The sequence below is a fragment of the Chiloscyllium punctatum genome, chromosome 7, assembly GCF_047496795.1.
Source record: "Chiloscyllium punctatum isolate Juve2018m chromosome 7, sChiPun1.3, whole genome shotgun sequence".
NCBI classification, from domain to species: Eukaryota; Metazoa; Chordata; class Chondrichthyes; order Orectolobiformes; family Hemiscylliidae; genus Chiloscyllium; species Chiloscyllium punctatum.
In genome coordinates, this window is record NC_092745.1 from 13,731,230 (window position 1) to 13,754,076 (window position 22,847).

At 46.2% G+C, this 22,847-nt stretch overlaps 1 gene segment (V, D, J or C); it reads right to left on the bottom strand.

The window, feature by feature from the left end:
- Positions 1–3,572: 3,572 nt before the first annotated feature.
- LOC140479407 (immunoglobulin kappa variable 4-1-like) lies at positions 3,573–11,440 on the bottom strand. The segment is given in 3 exon segments: positions 3,573–4,448; positions 10,913–11,185; positions 11,372–11,440. Coding segments are annotated over 3 exon segments (651 nt in total).
- Between the last annotated feature and the right edge of the window lie 11,407 nt (positions 11,441–22,847).

The window sequence follows — 22,847 nt, forward strand, 5'->3', positions numbered from 1 at the left end:
GTGGTCACTGGTCAGATAACAAAGACATAGGAAGAGAGGGAGTGGACCCAACTAAAATGGAAGGGGACAGGTGTGGAGGGGGGGATCTGTGAATGGATACTTACCCATCTGACAGAGTGCCCACCACCTGGCAATCTATTTTACATGATGTGGAAACATAGAGGATAGGAGCAGGAGTAGGCCATTTGGCCCCTCCAGCCTGCTATGCCATTCGATATTATTGAAGCTGTTCATAGAGCACATTACTATAATCCATCCCTACCCCATATCCCTTGATTCTTCAGCCACAAGAGCTTTCTTGATAACATCATGTTTTGGCCTCAACCACTTTCTGTGACAGAGAATTCCACAGGCTCATCACTCTCTGGGTGAAAACATTTTTCCTCATTTCTGTCCTATAGAGTTTTCCCCTTAACCTTAAACCATGTGCCCTGGTTCTGGACTTCCCCACCATTAGGAACAGCCTTCTTCCATCTAACGTGTCTCGTCCTGTTCCAATTTTATAACTTTCTCCAAGATCCCCTTCCTTCATTCTTCTAAACTCCAATAAACACAATCCTCATCAACTCAACCTCTCCTTATACGTCAGTCCTGCCATCACCGAAATCAAATGGTATTCAGTAATTAATATTAATCAGCCCAATGTGGAACACAGACTTTGTAGGTCAGGGTTAGAAGACAATCATTGCCTGTTCTAAAATTCAGTCTTTGGGTGCAGTAATCTCAATGGAATCATTGGATACAATCTTACAACAGCAGAAAGATGGGATATGTAGACAGAGGGTGCGGACAGCGGTGTAGACAGTGGGTGTAGATGGTGGATGCAAACAGAGGGACTAGACAGTGGCTATGGATGCTGGGTTCAGATAGTGGGTACAGACGGTGGTGCAGACGGTGGTGTAAATGGTAGTGTAGACACAAGCAAGACCTTGCGTGGTGACCACACGGGTGGCTGTGTGGAATCACACAGAGAGCAGCTCGTGAGCCCGACACAGTCAGGGACACCCCCTGGTGCTGAAGGTCATACTGCTGCTGACAAAGGTTACATTTTAACTGAAACTGCACTCCCTCCCACACGCTCCCCTCTTGTCCCCATTTACCTCACTACAACACAATGAGATGCCAGTCAGCACCCTGTACTCTCGCTCAGTCTCCATTGACCTTGTCTCCATTAGCCTTGACCCTCCTCTCAAGCACTTACTTGGGCCTTCACTGAAGCTTGAGAAATTTCCTCCGACCCTTGATCATGTGTTTGCCATCTTAGAACTGCCTCACCTAGTCACCATTAACCTGCACTGCCCTCTCAACATGGAGCACAGATTGATACAGAGCAGAAAAGGTCCTTTGTCCCATTGAGTCTGTCCAAACATAATTACCAATAAAGGCACTCTCATCCCAATTTCCTGCACTTATCCCAGATCCTTCAATGTTATGATATTTAAAGGTTGTAAGGATTCCACCCTGCACTACCTTCCCTGACAGAGGGTTGCATGTTTATAGTTTATTCAAGTCTAGCTCATGGAGTTTAACAAAAGCTCCACTCTTTCGGCATTTTTTAAAATTTGTGGCATGATGGCTCAGTGGTTAGCACGGCTAACTCACAGCACCAGGGACCCAGGTTCGATTACAGCCCCAGATCTTTGTGGAGTTTGCACGCCGCCCCAGTGTCTGTGTGGATTTCCTCCATGTGCTCCAGTTTCGTCCCACTATCCAAATAAGTGCAGGTTAGGTGAATTGGCCATGTTAAAATTGTCATAGTGTTCAGGAATGTATCGGTCAGGGGAAATGTCGAGTGATAGGGCAGGTGAATGAGTCTTAGGGAGTTTCTCTTCAGTGGGTCGGTGTGGACTTGTTCGGCCAAAGTGATGATGTCTGTAATGAAATCTTTCAAACCACTCATTTTGTTTAGTGTCGTTTAGTTCTTGCCCTCCTTGTTCGATAAATATTTCATTTTTTCTGATAATATGAGTTCCCTGATGAGCTGTTAACCTTGTCTAATCAGGGAGTCCTGGCTGACAGATAAAAAGGGGAGTGTCAGAAGGACTGATACTCTGGTACCTGACTCTGAATAACAACCTGCCTACCAACCCCCACCTTTTGTCACCCTCAATCTCCCCATGCTTACTCTTGTGGCCCTGTCGATCCAGCCTGTGCTGCCTTTGGGAGAGGTTGACCTTCCCTCCATTCCTGATGAAGGGCTTATGCATAAAATATTGATTATCCTGCTCCTCGATGCTGCCTGACCTGCTGTGGTTTCCCAGCAACACACTCTCAACTCTGATCTCCAAGATCTTCAGTCCTCACTTTCCCCTTCCCCCCACTCCCTCATTACAAACAGAAATGACTGGTGGTGAGTTTAACCCTGAGGGTCATCACAGCTGAGGCAGAGGGAGAGAAGGTCACACCTTCATGGTGGTAGCACCCTTAATTAATCCACTGCAATCACTCTCAGGGCTGCAAGAATTCAACCTCCCTCACTCAGACAGCTCCCTCCCTGGAAGGTAATATTGCTGCACCTGGTTTAGGGTTAATTGAGCTTGAAATACGACTATGGCTATCCAGCACTGGCTGAGCAGACAACCACAACTGCAATGACCCTGGCTCCTTGTAATTGGGGAGCACATTAGGGAGCACAGTGTGCACTGCCTCTGAAATCCCTCCCTTACTGAGAACACACTCTCAGTATTCACCTTTCTCGGCTGCCATTTCAATTTCAGGACAAAGTCTGTGTTCTATGATCCTGCCCCACTCGCCACCTGATGAAGGAGCAGCACTCCGAAAGCTTGTACTTCCAAAGAAACCAGTTGGACTCTAATCTGGTGTTGTGTGATTTTTAACTTTGGCCACCTCAATGAGCTGCCATCTCAGGCTAAATTGTTTTTCATCTGAGATTTGAGAAGATTAAGGCCTAATCTTCAATCCCCATCACAAAGCCTATTCTCTATCCATCACTCAGAGAAACCTGCAGGCAACACAGAGGAACACACTGACACTTAGTGAGATACCTACAAGCAGTGCAGAATAACACACACACACTCAGAGACACACCTACAGGCAACCCTGAGTTAACACACACGCACACACATACACACAGAGTTAGGCAGCACTGAGTAACACGCACACAACCCACCTGCCTGTAGGTGTCTCTTTGAATAACACACCCACACTCAACTGACACCTACAGGCAGCATTATGTAGTACACTCACTCAGAGAGACACCCAGCCTGCAGTGTCAGTGATTTGACTCAGATCATTTCAGGTACAACACAGCATGCAGCAGAGAGTGCACAGTGCGATCCCAGCACCTGAGTTTGGACCAGAGAGTGAACACGGAATGCCTCAGATTGTAATTATTGAATCCCAACAGCTTTCAGTTTCTATTCTGTTTGGAATCTTGTAACCTCCACAGATTCCAGAACAACTGGATTATTTGAAACTGATTGCTGATTGGCTGTCAGTATCATCTACCACTGATTGACAGGCCACGTAGCCAATTGTGACAATGTCATGCTGACATGCAGCTAATCAGCTGAATGGAGTGGTCCATTTCCAAAGCACACAGAGACAGAGACTGAATCTTCATCATCTTTATTCCCTTTTCCAGACTGACATTGACAAAAAACAGACTGCAATTAACAGCCCAGACAGAGGAAGCTGCACAAATTCACAGCTACAATGGCTTTTGAGGAAAACACTTGTGGAGATTTTCTCAATAGCATGAGAATCCTGCCCTTCAAATAGTGACAAAAACCTTAAATTGGAACTGGCTGCTGAGCAGGAAGGAGATCTGATTTATTGAAGCAGAAATTTCGAAGGTTCACATTGTTTTGTACAGCTGACAGCCTTCAGCAACTTCAAGAGATTTTACTTGGCATCACAAATTAACCCTGTCCCAATCAAACAGTCCCAGAACAGGGAGAGCATGGGGTTTGACACAGCGTAAAGCTCTATCTACACTGTCCCAATGAACTACCTTTACTCCGGAACTTCAGAAGTGTCTCTGAGCCAGTCCTGAGAAGGAAGAGAGTTGAAATTCGGTGCTGACAATAATCTTTGTCCTGCCAGCTCAGCCCTGTTCTGTTTAAAGTTGTGTCTCCTCTGTGGACTGTCTCAAACACTCTACACACATTCTGATCTCCTGATGCTCTTGCTGAGGGGGGAGGGAAGAGTCACGTGGGTGAGGGCACAGGAGAATCGAGCGTTGGACTCCCAGTCAGACCCAGAGAGGGTCAGCAGGCTGCTGACACTGTAGGTGCTGTCCGAAGCTCGCAGGTAGTTGCTGGTCTGAACCCCGTCCGAAATGACTGCACCATCCTTCTTCCACTGCACCTCCAGCTCATCGGGATAGAAGTGATTGGCAAGGCACACCAGGGTGGCAGTGCCCTTGGCATCTACCTGCTCCGGGGAGGGGGGCAGCAGGGTCAGCTTGGGCTGAGAGTTCTCACGGCCTGAAAGACAAGAGAAACAATTTTAATCCCTGCCATTCAAAGGGATTTCAATTCTCAGAATATTCACTGGTAAAATGTTTGAATATTTGTCTCCAATACCTAATAAACCAGACAAAAGAATTTACATTTTTTAAATTGATTCTTGGGGTACGAGTGTCACTGGCAGGAGCAGAATTTATTGTCCATCCCTAATTTCCCTTGAGAAGGTGATGGTGAAACAGAAGGGACAGTTTTGGACCGTCGTTTGGGGAATGAACTTGGGCAGCTGGGAGAACTAAAAGATGGCGATCATTTCAGTGACAGCGATCAGAATTCAGTGAGATTGAAATTAGGGATGGAAATCGAGAACCATGGAGCAAGTGTAAAAGTTTACATTTTACTGAATGTTTCGGTAATTTAGTAAAAGTGGAATGGAACCAGTGACATGATGGGAAATCAGTGTCAGGGCAGTGGTAACCCTCAAGTGACAAGACAGAGATCATTCAGAATCTGTTCCCACAAAGAGTAAGGGTGGGAAACCCAAATCTAAACTCTTCGCCTGTGATGTCAAAAGGCAACCAGTGTCGGGAAGACCAAACAGGGAAGGTGATGTTGGTTATCTGGTGGTGTTGAGGAAGTGGGAAGTCTGAAAAGGTCCTGGATAGGCTCAGAGAGTGGGCAAAGAAGGGGCAGATAGAATACAATGTGTTACAGTGTGAGATTACGCACTTTGGGAGGAAGAAGAGATGCAAAGGCTGTTTTCTAAATGAGGAAATGCTTTGGAAATCTCAAGCACAAACCTCATTCAGGTTTCACTTCAGGTCAACAGGCAGGTCCAGTTTGTGTTTGGGAAGGCAAATGAAATGTTAGCATTCATTTCAATAGGGCCAGAATACAAGGTCAGAGATGTATTGCTGAGGCTGTGAAAGGCTCTGGTCAGACTGCATTTGGAATATTGTGAGCAGATTTGGGAGCCATGTTCTAAGAAACAATGTGCTAGCATTGGAGAGGTTAAATGAATGATCCTGGGGATGAAGGGCTTGTCAAATGAGGCGTGATTGAGGACTCTGGGTCTGTACTCAATGGAGTTTAGAAGGATGAGGAGGGATCTTATTGAAATTTACGGAATACTGATCAGCCTGGAAAGAGTGTATGCGGAGAAGATGTTTCCGAAAACAGGAGAGACTAGGTAACCAAGGCACAGCCTCAGAATGAAGGGCCGACCCTATCGAGCTGAGATGAGGAGGAATTTCTTCAGCCAGAGAGTGGTGAATCTGTGGAACTCATTGCTACAGAGGGAAGAGTAAATTTAAGATAGAGATAGATAAGTTCGTGATTGTTAAGGGGATTGAACGTTCCTGTGGAGAAGGCAGGAGAATGGGGTTGAGAATCATATCTGCCAAGATCAAATGGCAGAGCAGATTCAATGGGCTGAATGGCTGATTTCTGCTCCTATTTCTTAAAGTCTTCTAGAGAGTTTCCCCAAAACCCTGGAACACTGAACCCACTGGATTGTGAGTCCTGCTGGAGCTGTTTAGCATCAGAACTTTGCCAAGAGATGACCAAAGAGTGGAGAGAATGTGCACCTATGTGGGAATTTCAGGATACTTCCCAGCTCCTGGAATACCATGTGTGTCGGAAGTGTGGTCAGTGAGAGCAGTTGGAGCTCCGGGTTTCGGTGCTTGAGCAGCAGCTGGTGTCAGTGCGGAGAGTCCGTGAGGCTGAGAGCTCGGTGGAGAGCACGTTTCTAGATGTAGTCACTCTGCAGCTTCAGAGTATGCAGGGAGAGAGGGAGTGGGGGAGCAGCAGACATTCCAAACGGACCAGGCAGCTACTACAGGAATCCCCAAGTGCATCCCACGCGCCAACCAGGATTTAGTTCAGAATCCTGATGAGAATGATGGTTCATCTGGGGAGTGTAGCCAGAGCCAAGTCCATGGCACCATGGGGAGGGCTCAGCTGTACACGGGGGCACAAGGAAGACAGGAAGAGCGATCGTGAGAGGAGATTCGAGAGTGAGTGCAATCGATAAGTGTTTCTGCAGCTGCAGATGGGAATCCAGGATGGTGTGTTGTCTTCCTGGTGCCAGGGTCAAGCATGTCACTGAGCAGCTGCAGAGCACCCTGAGGGGAGAGGGGGAACAGGCAGCAGTCGGGGTCCACATCGGTCTCAGTGACAGAGGCAGAAAGGGGATGTGGTCCTGCAGTCAGAATTTAGGGACTTCGGGAGGGAGTTCAGAGCAGGAACGGAAACGTAGGCATGTGCACATTACTCCCAGTGCCCCAAATAAGTGAGAATAAAAAGAGGAAGATAAGACGGATGAATAAGAGACTGGAAAGAGAGTCTAGCAGGGAGGGCTCTAGATTCTTAGGGCATTGCGACTGGCTGTGGGCGAGATGTTAACTGTTACAGACTGAATGGGATGCTCCTGAATAGAGCTGCGACTGAGTTCCTTATGGGATGATTTGTTGTTGCTGTTGGAGAGAGTTTAAACTGACTTGTTGGGCTGTGGGAGCCAGGGGGGAATATCAGAGAGAAACACCAAGGTTCACAGAATCCTCAGTGCAGTCCAAAGATCAACATCAAGTGGAAAGTCGAAGAACAAATCTGCAAGAAGTTTACAGGGTCTGTCAAATCACTACATAGAGTTGTTATAAATGGGGTGGCTCGGGAGGCGGGGGTGGGGGGTGGGGAGGGGCAGAGCTTTAATTATCCTCATAGACTGGGATAGTATCATTGTGAAGGGCAGAGAGGGGCCAGTGTTGTGAGAGGGTGCTCAGGTGAACTTTCTCCAGCTGTGTGTTTCCAGTCCAATGAGAAAGGAGGCTCTGTTACACCTGGATCTTGGGAATGAGGAGGCCCAAGTAAATCAAGTGTCAGTGCGAGGATATTAAGGGAAGAGTGATCATTGTATCATAAGGTTGAGGGTGACCATGGAAAAGGAATCCAGATTCGAAATGATTCACTTGGGAAAACACAGACTTCCGTTGGGTAAGAACACATCAGAGTGAATGAACTGGGGTTAAAGGTTGCAGCAAAGTCCTGAAGTGAATCATAAAGCTCGTAGTTCAGGGACAGTCGAGGTATATTTGTGGAATGGCACTCAATTCCTTGCTGTTTTGAGACAGTGGTGGTCGAAATATTGTAAATAAGAAAAGGGCAAAAGTGTAACTAGGGAGTGAATAGGTCCCCTTAAAGATGGCTAATTCACTTAGCCTGCACATTCCTGTACACTTTGGGCAATTTAGCATGACCAATCCATCTAACTTAGATATCTTTGGACTGCGGGAGGAATCTGGAGTACATAAAGGGATAGTTAATGTGGCTTTGTGGATTGGAAATCATTTCTCACTAACTTGATTGAGTTTTTTTGAAGAGGAAACAAAGAAGATTGATGAAGGCAGAGCAATTGACATTGTCCACCTGGATTTGAACAAAGCATTTGACAAGGTTAGCCATGGTAGACTGAGTAGGAAGGTTAGATCACATGGGTTCCAGGGTGAGCTCCTCATTTGGATAAAAAAATGACCTGAGGCAGGAGACTGGAAGTCTGTGACCAGCAATGTGCCATAAATATCAGTGCTGGGTCTACTATTTTCATGATTTTAATAAATGATCTTGATGTGAATATAGTAGGTAAGTTTAGTAAGTTTGCAGATTACATCAAAATTGGTGGTGAAGTGGATAATGAAGAAGATTATCTCACAGTACAGCAGGACCTTGATCAGTTCGGCCAATGGCTGAGGAGTGACAGATGGTGTTCAATTTAGATAAGTGCAAGATGTTGCATTTTGGAAAGGCAGGACTTACACAGTTAATGGTAGGGCCGGGGGATTAATGGTAGGACCCTGGGCATTAATGGTAGGGCCTGGGGATTAATGGTCGGGCCTGGGGATTAATGGTAGGGCCCTGGGGATTAATGGTAGGGCCTGGGGATTAATGGTAGGGCCCTGGGGATTAATGGTAGGGCCTGGGGATTAATGGTAGGGTCCTGGGGATTAATGGTAGGGCCTGGGGATTAATGGTAGGGCCTGGGGATTAATGGTAGGGCCCTGGGGATTAATGGTAGGGCCTGGGGATTAATGGTAGGGCCTGGGGATTAATGGTAGGGCCCTGGGGATTAATGGTAGGGCCTGGGGATTAATGGTAGGGCCTGGGGATTAATGGTAGGGCCCTGGGGATTAATGGTAGGGCCTGGTGATTAATGTAGGGCCTGGGGATTAATGGTAGGGCCCTGGGGATTAATGGTAGGGCCTGGGGATTAATGGTAGGACCCTGGGGATTCATGGTAGGACCCTGGGGATTAATAGTAGCACCCTGGGGAGTGTTGTCGAACAGAACCCTAGCAGTTCGGATGCACAGGAAGGATGTTATTAAACAGGAAAAGGTGCAGAAATTATTTACAAGGATTTTGCTAGGAGTGGAGGGTTTGAGCAAGAGGGAGAGACTGAATAGTCTGGGGCTCAGAGGTGACCTGACAGAGATTTAAAAAACCATGAGGGGCACAGATTTGGTAAACAGCTAAGGTCTTCTCCCTAAGACGGGCGAGTCCAAATCTGGAGGCATAGGTTTAAGAGGAGAGCGGAAGATTCAAAAGGGGTCCGAGGAGTAACATTTTCATGCAGACGGCGGTGCATATATAGAACAAGCTGCCAGAGGAAGTGAATGTGGCGCATACAATTACAGCATTTAAAAGACATTTGGATGTACACATGAATAGGAACCATTTTGAGGGATATGGGCCAAATACTGGCAAACGGGACTCAATCAGTTTAGGATATCTGGTCGGCGCAGAGGAATTGGACCGAAGGGTCTATTTCAGTGCCATACAACTCAATGACTATGAGAGGCTGGACCCTGAGGTGCAGGAAGCTGAGGCGTGACCAGATAGAGGTCTGTGAAATCCTGATGGGGTGAGATAATGTAAATAATTCAGGAGGATGTCAATGTTTTGTAGAGAGGGTAGACAACACTCCCAAAGATTGTTCCAGGAATGAGAAACCTCAGTTATGTGATAGACTGGAGAAGAGACGGCTGAGAGGGGATTTGTTCGAGGAATTCAAAATCAGGACGGGTTTGATCAGAGCAAACGTGGAAAAAATGTTTCAACTCTTGAAAGGATTGAGAGCGAGAGGCCACAGATTGGAAGTGATTGGTAAAAGAAGCAAAAGTCAAATAAGGAAAAACATGTTCAGCCAGTGAGTGGCTAAGGTGTGCAATGCACTGCCTGAGAGTGGGGTGGAGGCAGCTTCAATTGAAACATTCTGAAGGGAATGAGACAGTTATTTGAAAAGAAACAATATGCAGTGTGACAGGGAGAAGGCAGGAGAATGACACTCAGTGAATTGCTCATTCAGAGAGCCAGTATAGACAGGATGGACAGAATGGCCTCCGTGTGCGCTGTAACAATTCTGTGATTGTGTGATTAAGCAGAGTTAAAGCTGGGGGAGGTGGGAGCTCGGTGTCTCAAAGTGCTGCTGCTGCTGCTGCTGCTGCTGAGGTCAGTGAGATCAGAGACTGGGACAGGAAACCAGAGCTCACATCAAACTCTGCCCGTGTCCATCACACTGAGACTGGCAGGAGGCTACTCACTGATTACACTCCATGCTGCAGGAATGGGACCACAGGCTGCAAATGGACAGAGCTCCTCCACACGGTGAGTAAAACTGACTGACTTATATCTTGCTGTTTAAAGGGGGCAATGGAACTAAAGAGATACAGCTGGACACCCTGTTAGACACAGTGCTCCTCAATCAACCATTTCATTCACTGCAGCTCCCCACTTACACCTTCAACAATTCAGCATTTGTGTTTCAGCAAGTTTTGTATTAAAAGGGTTTACTTACTCAGTCTGAGCTTGGTTCCTTTACCGAACGTGTACCACAGTGAGAGTTCCCAGTGCAGAGGCTGTACAAAAACCTCTGCTCTCTGCTTCTGTCTGTTTCTCCCACCCTCTCCCTCTCTCTGTCTGTCTCAACCACTCTCACATTCTCCTTGTCTCTTTGTTGTCTCTCACCCACTGTCATCCTCTCTCTCTCTGTCTCTCTGTTTCGCTCATGTCTTTCTTTCTCTCCTTTTCTCTCATTCTTTCTCTCTCTTCTCTCGATCCCTCTCACTCACACTAGGTTGTTTCCAGCTGAGCTTGTGCAGTTTGTGAAATTTATTTTTCGATGTTAAATCTTGCAGCTGCTCTTCCCATGTGACCATGGAGTGTAAGAGGGAAACTTGAGGCCTTCAGTGAGTGGTGGACACCACAGGGACTGGAGTGTGTAGTGGACAGTGACAATGTTAGCATGGGGTAATTTGTTCAGTTTCATTTCTATATAAGCTATGAATTTGTCAGTCCAGGAGGTGGGACTGTGTGTCGATTATTATATATTTTATGTAACTGTGGGATGTGTAAATGCAGGAGATGATCCTCTGTCTACTCAGGTTTTTGTATGGCTCTGTATCACTGTGTAGAGGGTAGGTATCATCTTGCATACAATAATAGTCACCGACATCCAATTCCTGGACATTACTGATTGTCAGGGTGAATTCTATATTATATCCACTGCCGGTGAATCGCTCAGAGACTCCTGTGAATCGAGTTGTTGCACCATAGATTAGGAGACTTGGCTTCTGACCTTCTTGCTGTTGGTACCAGGAAAGATCATTATCAATATTTTGACTGGCCGTACAGGTGATGGTTGCGGTCTGTCCCAGTCCCACCGACAGCACCGGGGGAGACTGGCTCATGATGATGTCCCCATTGATACCTGAGGGGTCAGAGAGAAACACAGTGAAGTCAGAACTGTCACAGAAAGAGCCTGTCAAATGAGAGATTGTTGGAGACACTGAGTATTCCTCTGGTTTCAGCATTTTCCCTTCAATCACAAGTCAGTGGAATTGGAGTGAAATGGAGAGCAGCTAAAGATTCAAGGTGGAAGGAGAGAGATTTGTACCTGCGATGCAGAATGCCAGGGGCCAGATCAGCTGGATGTGTGAAATCATGGTGTGTGCTCCTGTCCCTGGGCCTGGTTCCTGATAAACTCTCCCTTCACTGGGCTCTGCTTTATAAAGCTGCAGCCTGTGAAAGTCTGACTGGGTGTTCCTCAGTATGTAAATGGCATCAGACAGAGAGAGCCACATCAGCCCCTTACACTTCCTCTTCTCTCTCTCTCTCTCTGTCTCAGACAGTCATTGAAGTGAACAAACTGAATAAGACCATTTGGCCCATTGCTTCTGTGCTGGTCAACAATGAACTGATGACACTAATCCCATTCTCCAGCTCTTGATTCACAGCCCTGGGGGCTACAGCAAGACAAGTGAATACCTAAACATTCATTCAATGTTCCGAGAGTTTGTGAGTCAACCAGCCTTTCAGGCAGTGAGTTCCAGACCATCACCACCCTCTGGGTGAAAACATTTCTTCTCAATTTTCCTCTCCGCCTTATTCCTCAACTGGGCCTGGATTCGCTGAGGTTTGCAAGGATTGAAATGATTCCAACAGGGCAGGACTGACTCGATGTGGGGAGGAGGTTTCCCCTGGTTGGGGAGTCTGGAACCAGGGGACAGTCTCAGGGGAAATGTGATAGACCATTTCGGACTGAGATGAGGAAACATTTCTTCACTCAGAGGATGGTCGATCTGTGGATTTCTCTCACACAGAAGGCTGTGGAGGACAGGACATTGAATATATTCAAGAAAAAAAAGGATCATTTTTGATGTTTTATCAGCATCAAGGGGAATGGGGAGAAAGCGGAATATGGCTTTGAGAGAGAGAATCAGCCATGATCATACAGAATGACAGAGCAGACTCAAAGGACCGAATGGCCTACACCTGTTCTAGGTTTCTATGCGTCCATGTCTGTTAACTTCAATCTCTGCCTTTGGTTACTGACCCCTCCACATGTCGAAATAGTGCCTTCCTATCCACTCTATCTCTACCCCTCATAATCTTATACCCCTCTATCATGTCCCCTCTCATCCTTCACTGCTCCAAGGAAAACATCCCCAGTCTTTCTAATCTTTCCTCATAGCTCAGACCCTCTAGGCCAAGGTCTACAACCTGGGAAATCTCCTCCACACCTTCTCACTTTCAATCACATCCTGCTGAAAGTGTGGTACCCAGAACCTGTCGCTCTCTTTGTCTCTCTCCCTCTCTTGCTGTCTCACATCTGCCACCTCTTTCTCTCTCACCATTTTTCAGGTTCTCTCGTATTCTCTCTCTCTCATTCTGTCTCATAGTTAGTCTCTCCAACTTGCTCACTCTCCCTCAGTCTGTTTCAGTTTCTCCATCTCTCACTCCATTTTCCTCACTCATTCCTTCCCTCGCTCTAGTTAAAAGCCTTCACCTGAGTATCAGACCCTTTCTATTCCTCCTCCTTTCTCTCTTTTTCCCTCTTTATATCCCTTCATTCACAGTTTTCTCTCTCTCCTTCTGTGCCATTCTGTGTCATCTCCTGCTCCAGTCTGTCTGTCTGTTCGTCTCTCTCTTGATCACACTGAACCCTACTCACTCTCTCTTAATTCCTCTCAGACCCACTTTCTCTTTTCCTTGGTCTCAGACCCACTTTCTCTTTTTCTTGGTCTCTTTCTCTCCCACTCTCTCTATCCCCGTCCCCCGTCTCACACACTATTTCTCTCCAACCCTCAACTCCACCATCTCTATCTCTCACTCACTCCCCCAATCTCACTTTTTCAGATGCTCCTCCACCCCACCTGTCTCACACACATTCTCCATCTATCTCTTTCTGTCTGCCTGTCTCTCTCTCTCTGTCTATCTTTTTCTGTCACGCTCCTTCCCATAGTGTTGTTAATGGCAATAGTTAAATGCAAGGTACATCTCCCTCTGCTCTGCCCCTCTAACGGATGTTAACCCCTGACCCCAGAAGATGTCATCTCCTGGAGTGAGGCCCCATTTCTCACATTGACCAGGGTTTGGTATCTCAGGAAGATAGGCAGATTCTTGTCAAATGAAGGGCAGTTCTGTGCTGTTGGCCTATTCTCACTGGGGACTTGTTTGGACACAAACCTCATTCCATGAATGCCCAGAAGAGAGAGGAGATCCTCAGGCTATCAGTGTGAGCTGGAGTGACAGGACAGGCTCTGACCCACTGACTCATCCTCTCCACTTACAATATGACCCAATCCCTTACCCTCTCCTTCACCTTCCACGATCAGGCTCTATGTCAGGGTATTTTCCTGGACAATAAGAAACAACAGAAAGAAACTGAGCCCCACACTCACCATGATCAATGTTTCCCACTGGACATTCAAATAGAAGCCAGTAAACACAGACCCCAGGATGGCAGAGGGAATGCTTAGAACCCTGATTTCCATTTCCCAATCTTGTTGCTTGTATTTTAATAAATCCTTTAAATTAATTCATGAGATGTGTGTGTTGCTGTCTGGGCTAGTAATTATCCCCACCCTGAAATGCCCTTGAGAAGATGGTGATGTGCTGTCTTTTTGCACTGCTGCAGTCCATGTTCTGCATGTAGACCCACAATGCCCTGCGGGAGGGAGTTCCAAGATTTTGACCCAGCGACAGTGAAGGAACACTGATATATTTCCAAGTCAAGATGGTCAATGGCTTGGAGGGAAACATTCAGGTGGTGCTGTTCCAATGTATCTGTTGCCCTTGTCTCTCTTGATAGAAGTGGTCATGGGTTTGGAAGGTGCTATCTAAGGAGCTTTGATATACTTCTGCAGTGCATCTTGTAGATGGTCCACACTGCTGATATAGAGCGTTGGTGGTGGATGGAATGGATATTCGTGGTGCAAATAAAGCAGGTTGCTTTGCACTGGATGGTGTCAAGCTTCTTCAATGTTGTTGGAGTTGCTCTTATCCAGGCAAGTGGGGATTCTTCCATGCCTGACTTGTTCCTTGTAGATAGAGAATAGGCTTTGGGGAGTCAGGAGATGAGCGTCTGACCTTCTCATGAAGCCATTCTAATGATTTGGTGAGCTCATTTGTGTTTCTGTTAACAATTAGGATGTTGGTAGTGAGGAATTCAGTAACAGTAAGGCCATTAAATATCAAGTGATGGCGGCTCAAGTCTGTCTTGACGGCGAAAGCCACTATTTGGCCTTTTTACGGTGTGAATGTTCCTTGCCACTCATCAGCTCAAGTCGGGATATTGTCCAGGTCTTGCTGTTTTTGTACATGGACTGCTTCAGTATCTGAGGGTTTGCAAATGGTGCTGAATGCTGTGCAATCATTGACAAACATTCCCACTTCTGACCATATGATGGAGGGAAGGTCATTGATAAAGCAACTGAAGATAGTTGGGTTGAGGACAGGAGCCTGAGGAACTCCTGCAGAAATATCCTGGAGGTAAAGTGACTAACCTCCAACAACTATGACCATCTTCCTATGTGTCAGGTATATCAGGGCTCCTTCAGTCGATTACGACCTTGATGTCAAGGGTTGTCACTCACACCTCACCTGGAATTCAGCTCTCTTGTCCATGATGGATCAAACCTGTAAGGAGGTCAGGAACTGAGTGACCCCTGATGGAATCCAAACTGTGTGTCACTGAGCAGGCTATTGCTCAGCAGGTGCTGCTTGATAGCACTGTTGATTACAACTTCCAGCAATTTGCTGATGATCGAGAGCAGACTGATATGCCAGGTGGGATTTATCGGGCTTTTTATATACAGGGACTACCTGGGCAAACTTCCACATTGCTGGGTCCATGCCAATGTTGTTGGAACAGTTTGGCTCAGGGAGTGGCTGTTTGTGGAGCACATGTTTTCAGTGCTTTTGCTGAAATTTTGTCAGGGCATGTAGCCTTTGCAGTATCCAGTGCTATCAATCATTTCTTGACATCACATGGAATGAATCAAATTGGTTGAACACTGATCTCTGGGGACCACTGGAGGAGGCCAAGACGGATCAACCACTTAGCATTTCTGGCAGAAGATTGTTGTGAATGCTTCTGTCTTACCTTTTGCTCTGGATGTGTTGAGCTCCTCCGTCAGTGAAGATGGGGATGTTTGTGGAGCCTCCTCCTTCAGTGAATTGTTTGATTGTCTACCACCATTCATGACTAGATGTGGCAGGACAACAGAGCTTAGATCTGATCCATTGGTTTGGGATCGCTTAGCTTGGTCTATCACTTGCAGCATGTGCTGTTTCGCAAGTGGTCCTATTTGGTAATTTCACCAGATTGACAACTCATCTTCAGGTGTGGCTGGTGCTGCTCCTGACATGACCTCCTGTACTCTCCACTGAACCAAGGTTGATCCCCTGGCTTGATGATAATTGTAGATGGAGGATTACAATGGGCCATGATGTTGCACTTTGTGCTGAAGTACAATTGTGCTGCTTTTGATGTCCCACAGTGCTTCATCTCTCACATTTTTAACTTGCTGGATTTGTTCAAAGTCTATCAAACTTACAACAGTGGGACCGAATTGTACAGAATGGTGATGGCTCCTGCCGTGGGATATATTGAGGACAGGCTTGAGCATTCCACACACAGAATGGAACCGTGGGTGTGAATGAGATGTTAATTGGGAGCCCGTGTTAGGGGCAGTCTTGTGCTGTGGACCCAGGTCAATATGAGGGAATTGGAATTCGAGTTGAGAAGGAAAGACCTGCTTGGTGATGCGGAGAAAGAGGGGCAGTGGGACTAATTGGGTCACTCACAGCCATGATGGGCTGAATGGCCTGCTCCTGTGCTGTCAGATTCCAGGGAGTGCAGATGGTTCACAGTTTTCTCCCGTCTCAGTAACAAACGTCCAGCTGCTCCGAGCTCCTTCTTTCACTTCCTCTCTTGGTGAAGTTTCAACCTTGCGATCTCACAGACTTTGCAGTTATTTTTTACGATGGGGCTTTCTGCTGTGGTCAGAGTCTAGTGCTACAAGGGAGGGTTTAATGTAGATTAGCAGGTGGCTGCAGCCTCAAAAGCAGGGAGGCAAGTGCGAGGCTCAAAGGAGTCATCAGAAATAGTAAGTTGAAGAGACAGATCAGGCAGGAATGTGTCAGGGAGCAAGGAATACCTGTTGAATTAAATTGCATTTATTTCAATGCAAGAGGGCTGACAGGTAAGGCCAATGAACACAGGGCACGGATTGGTATGTGGGACTGGGATATTATAGCCATTAGGGAAACATTGTTCAGGGAGGGACAGGACTGGCAGGGAATGTGGAGGTGCAAGAGGCAGCACAGAGGTGATGGAAGAAGGGGGTGGGGTTGCATTTTTGATCAGGGTGAGTATCATGGCAGTAGTCAGAAAATAAATAACTGAAGGGCCATCCAGTGAGGCTTTGTGAATGGAGCTAAGAAATCAGAAAGGCATGGTGACCTTATTGGGCTTGTACTACAGGCTCCCAAAAAGTCAATGGGAATTAGATGAACAAATATGCAGGGAGATGGAGTGACCTGCATGAGCAAAGGGTTGTCATAGTAAGGGATTTCAATTTTCCTAACATAGACTGGGACTGCCAGAATGTTGAGAGCTTAGATGGGCTGGAATTTGTTAAGCACATCCAGGAAAGTTTCCTCAAGCAGTGTATTGAGTCTCTGCCAGGGGAGGGGGCAAAACATGACATACTCTTGGGAAATAGGGCAGGACAGTTGATGGAGGTGTCAGTGGGGGAGCACTTTGGGACCAGTGACCATAGAACACAGAACATAGAACATAGAAATGTCCAGCACAGTGTGGACCCTTCAGCCCTCGATGCTGTGATGGCCTTTTATCATATTCCAAGATCAGACTAACCTACATAGTCTACATTGTATTATCCTCTATTTACGTATTCAAGAGTTGTTTAAATGTCCCTAATGTATCTGACTCTACTACCACCGCTGGCAGTGCATTCCACGCCCCACCATTCTCTGTGTAAAGAATTTAACTCTGACATCTCCCGTAAATCTTTCTCCAACCACCTTAAAATTATGCACTTTCTGCCCTGGTAAAAAGGTTCTGGCTATCTACTTTATCTATGCCTGTCATCATCTTTTACGTGGAGAAAGTGAGGACTGCAGATGCTGGAGATCAGAGCTTAAATATGTGTTTCTGGAAAAATGCAGCAGGTCAGGCAGCATCAAAGGAGAAGGAGAATCGACGTTTCGGGCATAGGCCCTTCTTCAGGGGCTTGAAGATTCCTGAAGAAGGGCTTATGCCCGAAACGTCGATTCTCCTCCTTTGATGCTGCCTGACCTGCTGCATTTTTTCCAGCAACATATTTTTAAGCTATCATCTTGTACGCCTCTATCAAGTCACCTCTCATCCTTCTTCACTCCAATGAGAAAGCCCGAACTCCCTCAACCTTTCTTCATAAAACATGCCCTCCAGTCCAGGCAGCATCCTGGTAAATCTCCTCTGCACACTCGAAAGCTTCCATATTTTTCCTATCATGAAGCAACCAGAACTAAACGCAATATTCCAAGTGTGGTTTAACCAGGGCTTTATTGAGTTGCAGCATAACCTCGCAGCTCTTAAACTCAATCTTCCTGTTAATGAAAGCCAACACACCATATGCTTTCTTAAAAATCCTATCAACTTGGGTGGCAACTTTGAGAGATCTATAGATGTGGACCCCAAGATCCCTCTGTTCCTCCACACTGCAAAGAATCCTGCCTTTAACCCTATAATCTGCATTCAAATTCGGCCTTCCAAAATGAATTGTTTCACACTTTTCCAGGTTAATCTCCACTTATCAGCTCAGTTCTGCATTCTGTCAATGTCATTTTGCAAACTACAAACCCCCTCCACACTATCCACCACTCCACCAACCTTCGTGTTATTGACAAGCTTTCTAACACGGTAGGTGAATGGGGGTGGGGATGGAGGTGATAGGTCAGAGGCGAGGGTGGAGATGAGAGGTGGGAAGTTCCACCCTCCCCTTTTACTTATCACCCCCATCCCCACACCCATTCACCTGTTGTACTCTTTGCTACCTTCTCCCCAGCCCCACACCTCTCCCATTTATCTCTCCACCCCAGAAGCTCCCTGCCTCCATTCTTGATGAAGAGCCTTTGCCCAAAACGTAGATTTTCCTGCTCCTCGGATGCTGCCTGACCTGCTGTGCTGTTCCAGCACCACTCTGATCTAAACTCTGGTTTCCAGCATCTGCAGTCATCACCTTTGCCTAAACTTTATAACGCAGCCTTCCACTTTCTAATTCAAGTACTTATCAAAATCACAAAGAGCAGAGGCTCCAGATAGATCCCTGTGTAACACCACCAGTCACGGAGTTCCAGGCTGAATATTTTCTATCTACTATCACCCTCTGTCTTCTATGGGTGAGCCAATTTTGTATCCAGACAGCCAGATTTCCCTGTATCCCTGTCTCCTTACTTTTTGAATGAGCCTATTATGAGGAACCTAATCAAATACCTTGCTATAATCCATGGACACCACATCCACTTTTATCTTCATCAATGTGTTTTGTTGCGCCCTCAAATAATTCAATAGGGTTTATGAGGTATGACCTGCTCCTTACAAAGCTATGCTGACTATCTCTAATCAAATTATGCTTTTCCAAGTAATCATAAATCCTGTCTCTCTGAAGCCTCCCCAATACTTTGCCCACTACTGATGTAAGACTGACTGGTCTGTAATTCCCAGGATTATCCCTATTCCCTTTCTTGAAGAGCGGAATAACATTTGCCACCCTCCAAACATCTGGCATGACTCCAGTGGACAGTGAGGATGCAAAGATCATCGCCAAAGGTGCAGCAATCTCTACCTTCACTTCCCGTAGTAACCTAGGATATCTCCTGTCTGGCCTAGGGAATTTGTCTATCCTTATGTTTTTCAAACTTTTCAGTACATCCTCCTTCCTAACATCAACCAGTTCTCGTATTTTAGTCTGTTTCACGCTGTCCTTAGAAACGACAAGGTCCCTCTCAGTAGCGAATACTGAAGCAAAGTATTCATGAAGGACCTCCCCTACATCCTTTGACTCCAGGTGCAAGTTCCCTCCACTATCCCTGGTCATCCCTACCTTCACTCTGGCCATCCTCTTGTTCCTCATGTAAGTGTAGAGTGCCTTAGGGTTTTCCTTAATCCTACCCACTTAAGCTCTTTCCTGCCCCATTCCAGCTCTCCTAATTCCATTCTTCAGTTTCTTCCTGACTACCTTGTAACCCTCTAAAGCCTTTTCCGCTCCTTGCCTCCTCAATCTTAAGTAAGCTTTCTTCTTCCTCTTGATTATATGTTCCACATCCATTTTCATCCATGGTTCTTTCAACCTACCAGCCCTTCCTTGCTTCAGCAGGACAAAACTCTCCAGCAGTATCAACAAGTGCTTCCTAACCAGTCCCCACATTTCTGTCATGAATTTCCCTGAGAATATCTATTCCCAATTTAGGGTGCCCAGTTCCTGCCTAATAGCATTGCAATTCCCTTTTCCCAATTAAAAACTTTCCTATATCATCTGCTCCTATTCCTCTCCATGACTACAGTAAAGGTCAGGGAGTGTGATCACTATCACCAAAACGCTGCCCCACAGAGAGATCTAACACCTAACATGTTTCATTGCAAGCACCAAATCCAAAATGGCCTCCCCTCCAATCAGCCTATCTGCATATTGCATCAGGAACACTTCCTGGACATACTTGACAAAAACTGCTCCATCCAAACAGTTTGAACTAAGGATGTTCCAGTCAGTATGAGAGAAGTTAAAAGTACCGATGACAATAACCCTGTGACTTGTGCACCTTTTCCAAATCTGCCTCCCAATCTGCTCCTCCATGTCGTGGTTGCTTTGGAAACTCTCAGTAAAGCGACTGCTACTTTCCCGTTCCTGAATTCCACCCATACTGACTCTGTAGACAAACCTTCCTTGACGATCTCCCTTTCTGCAGCTGTGATACTATCCCTGATTAACAATGTCACTCCTCCATCACTTTGACCTCCACCCCTCTGTCTTTTGAAACATTTAAACCCCGATACATCCAACAACCATTCCTGCCACTGTGATATCCAAGTCGTTGTAATGGACACAACATTATAGTTCCAAGTACTGATCCATGCTCTGAGTTTGTCGCCCTTATTCCTGACACTTCTTGAATTAAAATAGACACAATTCAACCCATCACACTTACTGCACCTTGTCCCATCAACTGTCTCTCCCTCCTCATAGACTCTCTAGATGCTGTATCTGGATGTTCGCTAACTACTCCATCATCTGATCCATAGCCTAGTTTCCGACCCCCCTGCCAATCTATTTTAAACCCTTCTGAAGAGCTCTAACAAACCTCCTGCCAGGATATTGGTGCCCCTCCAGTTCAGGTGGTGGGGCACCAATGGTACAGGTCCCACCTTCCCCAGAAGGTATCCCAATGATCCACATAACTGAAGCCCTCCCTTCCACACCAGCTCTGCAGCACATGCTCATCTGCACTCGCTGTCTGTACCTAGCCTCAGTAGCATGTGGTACCGGTAGCAATCCTAAGATTACTAGTATGCTTGTCCTGCCTTCTAGCTTCCAACCTAATGACCTATATTCGCTTTTCAGGTCCTCATCCCTTTCCCTACCGATGTCATTTGTACTGATGTGTACCACGACTTCTAACTGTTCTCCCTCCCCCTAAACAATCCTGTAGATTTAATCAGAGACATCCCTGACCCTGGCACTTGGGAGGCACCATACCATGCGGGGGTCTTACTCAAGACCACAAAATCTCCTATCTGTTCCTGTAACATTTGAATCTCCTGTCACTTCCGAGTGATCCGAAGTTCTTCAGCTCCAGCTCCAGTTCCCTAACGTGGTCTGTGAGGAACTGGTGTTGGGTGCACTTCCCACAGGTGAAGACAGCAAGGACACCCGTGGTGACCCTTAACTCCAACATGCTGCAAGAGGACCATCATTCTATTAATTTTAAAACAGTTATGGAGAGGGACAAAACTAGTCATAAGTTCAAATTCTAAATTCGGTCAAGGTGAATTTTGTTGGAATTAGACAGGAGCTTGTACGGGTTGATTGGAATACTTTGTTTGCAGGTAAAGGGACCTTAGGCAAGTGGGAGGCCTTTACAAGTGAAATAGCTAGAGTTCAAGGTCTGTATGCTCCTGTGAGGGTGAAGGGACAGATTAGCAGGATTAGGGAACCCTGGATGACAGGGTTTGAGTCTTTGACCAGAATAAAGAAGGAGGCATGGATCAGCTACTGGCAGCTTAGATCAAGGGAATCCCTGGAGGCATACAGGAAATACAGGAGTCTAGTGAAGAAGGAAATCAGGAGGGTGAAAAGGAGGCAAGAGATAGCCTTGGCTGAGACTATCAGATGGATAAAAATCGTACTTTAAGTGTATTAAAGGAAAAAGAATAATGAGAGAGAGAATAGGGTCTCTCAAGGACCAAAGTGGACATGTATGTGTAGATCCACAGAAGATGGGCGAGGTTCTCAACTAATATTTCTCCTCTGTGTTTACCATGGAAAAAGACAGGAAGACTTAGGAACTTGGGGACTTTAGTGGCAATATCTTGGGGACAGTCCATATCGCAGTAGAGGAGGTATTGGATGTATTAGAATACATGAAGGTGGATAAATATCCTGGTCTTGACCAGGTATATCCATGACACTGCAAGAGGGCTAGAGAAGAAATTGAGGGGGGCATGGTTGATGTTTTTGCATCATCGTTAACCACAGGTAAAGTCCTGGAAGATTGGAGGGTAGTGAATATTGTGCCCTTATTCAAGAAGGACTGCAAAATAAAAGTCTGGGAACTATAGACAGTAAGCTTAACATCCGTGGTAAGTAAGCTACTTGAGAAGATTCTGAGGGAAAAGATATACATACATTTGGAAAGATAGGGTTTGAAAAGGAGTAGTCAGCATGGCTTTGAGAGTGGAAGATCATGCCTCACAAATTTATTGGAGTTCTTTTATGAAGTGACCAGGAAGTTTGATGAGGGTAGGGTGATAGATGTAGTCTACATGTATTTCAGTGATGCCTTTGATAAGTTTCCATGTGGTAGACTGCATTGGAAGGTTAGATCGTATGGAGTCTGAGATGAGCTGGCAAACTGGATACACATTTGGCTTGATGGTAGGAAGCAGAGGGTAATAGTGGAAGGTTGCTTGTCAGACTGGAGGCCTGTGAGTAGTGGAGTGCCTTAGGGATCGGTGCTGGGACCATTACTGTTTATTATCTATATCAATGATTTGGGTGAGAATCATTAGTAAGTTTGCAGATGACACTAAAAGAGGCAGTATCGTGGACAGTGAGGAAGGTTATCAGAAATTGCAGCAGGACCTTGATCAGCTGGAGAAGTGGGCCGAGAAATGGCTCATGGAGTTTAGTATGGGTAAGTGTGAGCTCTTGCATTTTGAAAAGTCAAATCAAGGTAGGAGTTTCATGGCGAATGGTAGGGCCTGAAGGAGTGTAATGGAACAGAGAGATTTTGGAGTTCGGGTTCACGGTTATTTTAGATTAGATTCTCTACAGTATGGAAACAGGCCCTTCGGCCCAACTAGT